Below are 11093 nucleotides of genomic sequence, written 5' to 3' on the forward strand. Positions count from 1 at the left end.
ACTCCTGGGGCAGCTGCAGCTCCAGAAGCGCAGCACCAGCTGCCCTGAGCGGTGGCCACAGACGCTGCTGCCAGGCAGCTTCATGGCTCCCAGCTCCCAGGGCGCCACACTGATGCCTGGGCTGGGCTGCAGGGACCGGTGCTGTAGCCTGGCCCGGGCAACACCAACTGGCTCAGCCTATGGCATCATTCCTACAATGCACCACACAAAGCAGATGACTGTGAACTTCTACCACACCAATTGCATAACAGTGAATTTACCTCGAATGTAACCACATTTTTCTATTAAAAGGGTTATTGCATAAGGGTGAATTCGCACATCCAGAACGCATAAAGCAAGGAAACCTGTATTAAGTTGTGGCCAGTTACAAATGGGACTAAATCCAGCTTGTTATTTCAATAAAGCCAATGGGATTAAAAATCAGGAAGTCTGTTACTCTAGTAAGCAGAAATAAATTGGTACATACAGGGGTCAAATAACTTGCAATTTTTAAAGTCAATGTTTACAACACAATGCATATTTTCAACTGATGGAGATTATGTTCTCAAAAATCTCCCCTCCCACTCCAAATAGTTGCTTACCTTGTCTTTTTATTAAGTCTAGGGAGGTAAAAAGAAATAAGTACAAATTCTTTGGAATTAGAAACTGTTATTAGCTTTAAAATATGCAAGTAACATGCAACAGAAAAATTATTACTGTTAACAAATGAAGCAGTTATTTCCTTTCATAATAATGAACAAAATCAAAAAGCAAGCTGAATTCCCATTAGAATTTGGCTTTAGTATAAAAGTGTACGTCATACGCAATATTCTCTAGAGTTTTTTTTTTTCCTATTAAATTTATTTGGTTTGCCTTTACGTATTCACTTCAGCACACTGCACACATTCAACATAGCTGAAGATTCTCAGAAACCTTTACATCTTATATGCTTTGGTATTTTATACTGTACTAGGGGTAACGTGACCGGAATACCATTTGTAAGGATCTGAAAGCTGCTGAGAAACTTTGTTTAATACTGAAGGGCTTGGGTTTTTCCATGTGTTGTACCATCAGGCAAAAGGCTGCGCTCTCACTTTCTGGTGGTATTTTTTGGGTAAGTAAAAATAAAGTGGGAAAAAAGCTTTACTGTAGTAAACATGGAACCAAATGTTCAGAATGAGGAAGTGACACCACAAGCATCCAAAGAGCCAGAATACAAATTAAATCACCGATGGGAGATGTACAAAACCTTGCTGTAAAGATCAACTGACATTAGAATATTTTAATTATACTAACCAAAAATATATACCCAAAAATGTGTATTATACATGTACTTTAAAAAGCAAACAAACAACTGTGTTCCATGAGAATCCACAATGTAACCATTAGCAAAATGCACCTACTGTAGCAACAGAAGCAAATTTTGGCTGCATTAGGGCTATAGGTACTTACTACTAAGAAAATGAGAAACAACTTGCATTAAAAGTTGAAGCCAGAAGGAAGTTACAGTGGTCACAGAGAAACAAATCTATAAAACCTCATCCCATCCAATTCCCACTGATTTCAGTAGATGAAAATGGAGTGCAGGTCATAGGTCTTGACTCTGCCTGTTGGATTTTGCTCTCATAAGCTTCAAATAGTCTTTACATACATCTGCATTTTCTCACAAGGCAGTAGCCACTAGGCCACACTAAAATCTACATAATTACTAAATTGAAATGTTATTTGATATCTTTGTTCCCTGAATCTTTTACATAAGTTATATGAAGGCTGAACCAACTGCAACAAACTTCTGGCATTTTCTACAGCAAAAAGTCATTTTACCTCTATCAAAAGAAAACTCCTTCAACAGAGGCTTGAGAAAAGGTTTTATAAAATCTCAGTATTACGCTTACAGTTAAGTAGTAAGAAATTGGTTCCGGTAACTCGTTTTAGTAAATACAAACAGCTAGATGTCATTTGTACTAAAGCAGCTTAGGACTAAAATTCACATTTTGTTTTTAAAAGATGGAACAACAGTTGTTTTAAGAAAAGCAGATTATTCCCATTTCTCAACAAGTCCTTACTTTAAATCAGAACACACTGCCTTGATGGACACTAGATGTCTGATAGCCAAATGAAACAGCAGAGATGGAGGGGCAGAAATAATAGTTTGCATGCCACAAATATGCTTCACTGGTCACTTATATTTGGCAAGTGTACAATTAGGTTGATTTACAAAGGTTGAAATAGTGTCCTTCCAATTACGTGGACCAAACAGTGGTGCTGAGCTTTTCAACATTCTCAATTTTCTTGAAGTGAAACAAGGAGGCAGTAATCCAAATCCAAGAGCTCTGGGCTGACAGAAGAGGCTGTCATTGACTTTCTGATTCTTGCTCCATCATCTGTGACTAGGGAAATACTGGGAGTTCTTCAAATCTGTTTTTCAGCAGGTCAGCCGCAACACTGACAGCAGATCAACTGCGGAAAGACAAAACAAAATACCCTCACGCACACGCACAAAAGTTTAAACAGACGATTTTCTAGTTTCACACTGCTACAAGTGTGAAAAAATAGACAGGTTAACGTTCTTTTCAAAAGAAAAGAAAAATTAAAAACACACAAACACCTTTCATTGCTTTTTAAAAAACACCCCAAAGTTTTGTATTTTGTGGATTCATTCTATTGATGACAATTAGGAAGGTAAAATGGGAGAGGTGGCAACACGGTAATGGAAGTTACCCAGCTCCATTTGTAAATAATAATACCCACCTCCACAACCCCAAAAACTGAGCTTTAAATATGACCCAACCTTCTGACCATGGGGATGCTTTCATTAAATAATTAATTCTATTTTACCTCATTTGACACAAGTGCTGTATCTGAAGCCAGAGTTTAGGAGCTCTGAATTTACAGAAATTATAACATATTTTTTGTGTCTTTTAGAGGAGACTTAGGGAACACCTCCCCATCCCCACCAAAAAATTTTAGGGGTGCACCGATAGAGATTTTTTGGGCAGATACCAATGGCCAATTTTTAAGGAGCCATGTCGGCCGATATCAATCCGATTCCAATATGCAGCTGGGGAGCTTGGAGACCAGTGTCATGCTAGCAAGTCTGTTGTGGGGGAAGGGGTTGGGAAGGAGTAGGGGGGGCAGATCGAGGACCCTATGGTGTGGGAGGGAGTGGGGCTAGGGGCAAGCACTTCTCAGCCAGGGCAGGATAGGGCACAGGATAGAGCTGTGAATGGCTCATCCAGGGGGTGTAGGGAGGGGGTGGCAGCTCCCATCACTGCAAGCAACCCGGGAGGGCATGGGGGTGTGCGCCCCCACATCTATCTGTGCATGGGGTGAGGGCGGGCTGCTACTATGGGCTGAGGCCAGGGCAGCGCTGGGTTCTTATCAGTGGAGGCTGGGCCAGGCTGTGCTCAGGGTGGGCAGTGGTGACTCGGGGGGGAGGGGGGACTGCAGCCACTCCAAAATTTGCCGTAGCCCACCCCCTCCCCATAGCCCCACTTCCAGAACTGCTGCCACCTGCCCCATGGGCAGCCCAGCCCAGCCCCCCCTTCCTTCCCCCCAGGAAGAACCCAGTGCCGTTCTGGCCCCCACCCACAATGGCAGCCCAATGGGCATGCCCCCCATGCCCTCCTGGGGTGCATGTAGCAGCAGGAGCTGCCCTCCCCCCGCACCCTTCAGACAATCCGTGACTCTGTCCCACACCCCACCATACCCTGGCTGTGCAGCGCCTGCCCCTGCCCCACTCCATCCCTCACCACAGGGGTCTCTATCTGCCCCCTACCACACCCCTTCCCTTCCCTCACAACAGAAATACTAGCCAATGCTGCTCTCCAAGCCACCAGGCTGCACTCCTGGTCATGTGCATGCACAATGTATTTATTGGACATATTATTGGCCACATCAAGCAAAAAAAGCCGACTGCCAATACTTTCAATTTTTCCCCTATATCGGTGCCAATCCAATATGGGACCAATGTATCGATTCACCTCTAGAAAATTTATTAAGTTGTCTAGAATATCTATGATGAAATAAATAAAAGGAAAATAGCAGCAATTCAGATGCCACCATTACAGTAGAGTAATTAGGAGTGGATGAGAGGGGCACGAACCCCTGGATGCTGACTTCGGGGAAGATTTTGGCACCCTCCTAACTGACAGAGTCTACACCACACTACTGCTGATTTATGAACAAGAGCCAGGGCATCCAGAGCATGTGCAGGCAGCACCACCAGCAGCTGGAGACTCATTACAACTCCTGTGCCTCTCCTGCAGGGTTTGCCCAGGACATAAACCCTGCTTGTTATACTACTGCATCACTAAAACTATTTAGGAGACAAAAAATTACACCTGCAAGTGCCAACTATATAAAGCACCTTATAAAAAAAAAAGATTATATCTTGACATCATTTTCTATTTCAATTGAGCTATACTTCTGTGCTTCTGGAAATCACATTATTATTATTCTCAGATAGCATAGGTTCAGGACTTTATTCCTTAAACCATGAGAAATCCACATCTTGTAGACCCTGCAGCATCACAGTTATTCCAAATATATACTTTACAATGTATTACACTCCATTCATAAGCAATCATAATTCATAACCCAGACTTTTCCAAAAGATAGATTCAGGAATCGAAAATACCTACCAACATCCCACATATTTTAAAAAATAAAAGCTTTATGATTTTATGGAACCTTTTCCTTTGCTCAGTCTACCTCTTAACAAAGGAACAGAAAAAGGAGGCTCTTCTTCCAGATCCCACAGAGAGAAAAGACCTGCGTCCTCACTGCATTGATTGAGTTTTATCTATTTCACATATTAAGACTTAACAAAACCTTAAAAGCTCTGAAACTTAAAAATACTGCAGAAATGCGATTGTTCTCACTAGCCTAAGAAAATCCTAACTTTTCTTCCCACGGAAGGATTTCTTGAAGGTGCTTTATATTGTGTAAGCAAAGCCTTTTGTTATTGCAAAAAAAAAATCAAGGGAAGACATGGAATATTGTTACTTTTTTTTTTTTTTTTTTAAAAGGGCCAAAATATTCTGCCAGGCAGGACACTTGGACTTTAACCGTGGTCTCGTGATTACTGACTATCCAAGGGCTGGAATACCTCCTAATAGATCCTAAAGCGATTACATCTGTTCCTACACTCCTGACTGACTTGTGTTCGTTAGGCAAGAGAGGACCAGGCTACAATATCCCAACCTCACATGCTCTTTCCTTTGCATGGAGCTTGATGTCCATTAGCTGAAGCTCAGACATCAGAGACTGTGTATTTGTTGTAGGATGATTTGCCACTAAACAAGGCAAAAACATGGGTATTCAGAACCATTTCAGTAATTTTTTTAGTTCATAAGGACAACCATTTAAGAGGCAAAAGTAGAGAAAGCAACTCTACAATTGCAATAACTTGATGTGTTCCATATAGCATCTAAACAACTGATAAGCAATTGTGTGGCTAAGCAGTAGTTTCAAGTCCAGTTTTTCATTTTATTCTGCTACACTTACAAAAAAAAAAAAAGGAAAAAAAAAAGAGAAAAAAGAAAAAAAGTGCAGTTGATCAACTATGACATTTCAGCAAAACAGAACAGCACTGACATTAGGCCAGCGTAGTATGCCCGTCAGCAATCATTTATAGTGGCTATCTGACACTCTGAGTACTAGAAGTGTTCCATTAAAAAAACCTATTATTAGGATTGTACAAGCAGCACTTCAGGCACGTGGAATGCTCCTGAACATTCAGATACTCTCCCTGAGCATTGAATCCCCTGAGCCTGAGGAATCAGGAATTTTTTCTAGACTTTCCAGAAAGTCAGTAAGTTTTTTCTTTGTTTTGTAATATTTTCATATTCCTAATGGTCACTAACTGAAAACGAGATCAAAGCAATTGCCACTGAACACAAGTGTGATTTCACTGAGTCACACAACCAAGAGAGAAAAATAAGCTCTCTACTTTATTGATTTCTGCAGCTGTTACTGTCTTGGTTGCTTTAAGTCCAACAATTAGCACAAAACCTCCAAAACTAAACAGCAGAACACTAAACAATATGGTGCCTGACTGGAATCCAACCTCTACCTCATACCTTGTGCATAGCGGGAGAAATTCTCAGACTGAGGACACTCAACTGGAAAACTTAATTTTTAGATATGCTTTGTACTAGAGATACATCTTTATACACAATGCGTGCATTTACATGTGCACATTTACTGCGCAGTAACCTAAATTACTGTGCAGTATGGGCACGCAACTACACGTGTCCACCAGTACTGCACAAAAATGTAACGACTTATACCGACTTGGGTATAAATTTGCTACCTGCATCATGCACACATGTAGACACCTTACTGTGCAGTAATACTGCGTGTGTGGGCTGACTTCAGTCCACACACAGCGTTACTGCGCTGTAACACCTGCCGTGTACATGCCGGCCTAAACCCTCTAAATTCACAGTAATTTACTGTGCAGTAAATTTAACGCACAGTAAATGTACATGTAGACACACCCAATATAAAGTGTATTTTATATCTTCTTTTTGAAGGTATCTAAATTTTCCCAGGAGTCTAATTTATGCTGCAATTCTCAAAGCTCTGTAGTGTAACTAGCCAAATTAGTTTACTGTATAAAAAAATACAGAAAATGGTCAAGTATGTAAAACTTTTATACAATAGCCTGAGTTCAATGTTTTACAGTTTACTCCAGCAGAATACTTAGAGCATTTCACATTTAAGATTTTATGCATTTGCCCAGGCAGGGAACCTTTTTAAAAAGGAAAGTCATTCAGCTTTCCCCAACTCCCCAGCAAAGACACACTTTAACAGTGGGTGGAATATCGCTATAGCTATAACTACAATTCGTACACTGCAGTGACACTGAACAGTTGGGATTGCTTTTCAATTTACTGCATTATACAAAGAATTTCCCCATGACCACTGTCACTATAAAGCAGGTTCCACTAATTATATTTAGATATTCGCTATGCAACTGTGGTGGGAAAGAACACTGGGGGGAAAAATAGAGCTCACGTCAGGCTGATTCTTGCTCTCAGCTATAGCAAAAGCTCTGGTCTAATCTACCCTTTTGAAGGGCAGAAGGAAGAAGCAAAATGTATGCATAAACCTAGAAATTACTTTTTACAGTATTTGAAAGAAATTGTCTAACTCTCTGCTTCACACTGTAGGTTTTAGAGAAAAGAGGAGTGTAAGTTATCTCTGGTACCAATCTCACTAAATTATGCTGGGATAATTATGGGAAATAATATTAGAACAATCTTACAAAGTCAGATATCCTTACATCAGTGTTGTGGCTGTTCGGGACTGATGTTCATAGTTCTGTATATCTCTTTGAGAAGCAGCAAGGCAGTATCTTCAGATTCCCTGTGAACAGAAAAGGCTTGTTAATTATTTATAAATCAACTTTATTTCTTCAGAGACACACCTCACCTTAACCTACAGCACATCTGGTATTTGTAGAAAAATACACACGCAACATGATCTTCCTGATCACTGAGGCTCATAACCTCTCGCACTGGACTTGTCAAGTCACAATTTGCCTCTCATCCAGGCTTTCATTTCCATTCTTTCCTCTTGATCCCCACTGTTAACAGGGCTAGTGTCTTACCTTGTGTGACAGTTAGAGCAATTAAGTCGTTCCTGTCCTCACTACATCACCTCTCCTTTAATATGCTGCAACTAAAAATCTTCTTCATTATCATATCCACCACTTCAATATTATTCTTCTGCTTGAATTCCTCCATTTTGGCATCCCATCGCAGTTGCTGTACTAAAGTTTCTGCTCCAGCACATACCCAGCCAATATCTCATCTCTCAAGCCTTCAACCTGTATTTTTCCATTTTTTTACCCCAAAGTCAGAATTCAGAATATCCTTCCCAAGTCTCTGAAGAAACCTCTCCTTATGGGCAGGCACCACACTTATACTTTCGTGATATGCTATCAGGCCCAATCAGAACATTACACATGCATATGTTACATAATTGTATAAAATAATCATTCTCCTGCCCAAACCAAGAACAATTCAAATGGCATAGTATCTCATTACATTTCTCTCCTCCTCCTTAATCATAGGCTGTTACAGAACCTCATCTTATACACTGAGGGCTAAGGCCTCTCCCCAAGAAACTTATTTGTCTGTAAGATGTTACACACATCTATGGCTATTACACAATAAAAATGAAATGTTCAATTTAAAATATACTTTTTAAAATCAAATATGTAAATATTGTACAGTGAATGGCAAACATGCTTTTCCAATTGCCACTGATGGCTATAACGAGCATGACAAGAGCCTTAATGTAAAGCTACCACACAATTCCACAAAGAGGACAATGCGAATTCTTGGGTCATTAGCCACTGCACTGCTCTTACTCAGATTATGCAAAAAAATAACAAATTTTTAGGCAGGTAACTATAACTACAGACTGCCACCTTGTGGCAAATAAATACTACTGCTTAGAATAAAGATAACAGACAAGATGCTGCATGTCCTTGAAGAAGAAAATCACTACTATGGGAATTTATCATCAATTACTCAGGGGAAATCCAATGACTAGAGGCAAATAGTTGATACTGCTCATAGACACAATGACTGGAGCATCAATCTGAATATCCCATCTGCTGTCAGCAATTGATTTACCATGCGTTAAAATCAGGGATGCCAAATTCATCTGGCCCTGTTGGGCAGACGAATGGCACAGGATCGACTCATGGGCTGGATCAGACTGTGCCCCTCCCATGCCTGTTCCACCACAGGCAGCATCCACTAGGTTAGTCAAGGACACTGGCCCAAGTGAGCGCTGCAGGCAGCACACACCCCAGATGCTGTATGTAGGGATGGTCAGGCACAGCAAGAGGGGCAGTACCAGGGGCTGGATTATGGGGCTCTGTGGGCTGGATCCAGCCCTAGGCAGTATATTTAACTTTAAGAGTCCCTGTTATAAACATTAAGAGACCCAATAAAGTTTGATTTCAAGCTTCCTGCTTTATTTTTTTAACTGCTTATTTTATTTTCCAGAAGCACTCTGGCACATGCTAGTAAGCACCTACTTGTGTCTGTGACCGTAAAAAAAAAAAAAAAATCACAAAGCCAGTTTTCTTTATCAAAGAGGAAAAACAAATTGGAAATAGCTCTTTTAGTTTCCTTTTGTTGAATCAAGTATCAACTGGCCTTTGCAACAAGATGCTGTCATTTGGTTTCTTAAGATCAGATGCTGCTCATTTTATACAGAAGCTGTGTTTATGTAGTTTATGTACCATCTGAAAATAAATAGGCGATGGGATGATACCACATATATGGAAGATTTATGCATCTTACTGCACAATTATAAGATGCACAAAGTGAGCAACTAAGAATGTGTAAGAGAAAAAAACAGATTGATAGCTTTCTTAATAGTGTATTGCATGGCTGATTATATGTTGATATTGAAATCTGCTCATTTTATATTCATGTGCCATAAACAGTTTTGATGGCAATATGAGCAACAATGGCACATAAGTGATGAGTTATAAAACAAGATCTACCATGACAATGTTTCTTTTAATTTTTATTGTTGTTGTTGAACTCTCATGAGTGTCACTATCCCCTATTTAATTCCCACGCACAATAAGTTTTGGTGCTCTACTGTCATTTCTTCAGGAAGAGTTATTTGAAAAAAAAGTAGTTATCAAAACATTCACAGTACTCTCATTTTGCCTGGAAAATGATCATTGTTGCAAGCATGTGTTGTGTGTATCCAGTTCAGAACAGGGGTCAAGTGAAGGCAAAGCATCCTACTGGAGAAAGGAATATAAATTGTTTTTGTGGTAAAAGCTGTTCACATTTCAGAAAAAAAAAATAATGGTGCTATGTAGATGGCTGCATGTACTTTTGAGAGTGACCTTCAATGATAACCTTGGGTGTGGGGGCAGGAATTAAAGGATTGGATGTTTTCAAAGCAACAATACCATACAAACACCAAAAATATCATGACAAACTCTAGGTAGAATAGACTGAAAACACTATCTGCAAGATAGGTCAGTCTATAAATGAAAGTTTGCAGCCACAGAAACTTAAGATATCCAGAAAGGGAACCCTATTAAAGAGCTAACTCTTTAAATAAAGAATTAAAAGAATTCCTAACTTAGCAGGGGTTAAAAAGGGATAAATTACAAAAAAAGAAAAATGAAATCAGATTTCAGGCCAGGAGACTTAGATGGACCAAGAATGTTTTCAGAGAGATGGGCTAGGCGGCCTAAAGTAGGTCTTCCAATTTCTAACTGGTTCAAGTAGTGTGTACAAATTCCATGTGAATGCACACAGGCAATATTTAAATCAGAAGTCTGAGATTTAAAAAACAGTCCAGCATTCCCCTGATAAGGTGCTTATTAACATGACTTTGAAATTGCAGGTCAGACAGAAAAAACTGAGGTGTTTATGCTCTTGGAGATAGCTTGATTTAGCATACCACTCAAAAACAGCAAAAAAGTTACATATCCATTTACAAGGCTTTTACTCAGCTTTACATTAGAAGCCAAGGAATATTTCATATCGAGTTGGTGATGAAATCTTGCCAAAAATAGGAAGAAGATAGTGGCAGAAGGCGTCTTTAAACAGAAGAACAGATTTTATTCTGATTTATGCTGAGTAGAAAGTCTATCCCTCTGGAATAAAACTTCCTAATGCTAAAAATTCATAGGCCGTGTCCATACGAGTGCAGCTGTGAAGTATGTGGCCCAACAGATCCACCTGCAGCACAACATACTGCACATTCAGGTGTTTCCTGCACTGCTACCTTGCAGCATAGGAGGTTTATTTGATCTTGAGACATACCAGGGCCAAAAAACTCACGTGAAAAAAAACTGGGTGGCAGCGCACACTGCCCAAAAATGGAGCCTAACCAGCTTGAGTCACACTCCAGCTGCTGTCCAGACTCCTAGCGGCAGGATCACCCTGGCTGCAGCTCCCCGAGGCCCCCAGGTAAGGCTGCTGAGACCAGCACAGTATTGGCCCCAGACTCCTCTACCCCACCTGGGTTAACCAGTCACAGGCCAAAGGGCATGGCACAGGTGTTCCCCAGGAACACACAGCAGTGGCACAAGGTGTGCCACCGCTTCTTGTCCC

General features: G+C 40.4%; 1 protein-coding gene across 2 annotated transcripts in view; it reads right to left on the reverse strand.

Moving 5' to 3' along the window:
- Window positions 1-572: 572 nt before the first annotated feature.
- SEC23IP (SEC23 interacting protein) overlaps window positions 573-11093 on the reverse strand; it is a 43656-nt gene continuing 33135 nt past the window's right edge. For both annotated transcript variants that reach the window (XM_019555798.1, XM_019555797.1), the window contains exons 18-19: window positions 7253-7353; window positions 573-2439 (exon numbers count right to left, since the gene is read on the reverse strand). In XM_019555798.1, the coding sequence (XP_019411343.1) occupies window positions 7272-7353 (82 nt within the window). In that variant the 3' untranslated portion in view covers window positions 573-2439; window positions 7253-7271. The remainder of the gene's footprint in view (window positions 2440-7252; window positions 7354-11093) is intronic.

The sequence above is a fragment of the Crocodylus porosus genome, unplaced genomic scaffold (assembly GCF_001723895.1).
Source record: "Crocodylus porosus isolate Cpor-Errol unplaced genomic scaffold, CroPor_comp1, whole genome shotgun sequence".
NCBI classification, from domain to species: domain Eukaryota; kingdom Metazoa; phylum Chordata; order Crocodylia; family Crocodylidae; genus Crocodylus; species Crocodylus porosus.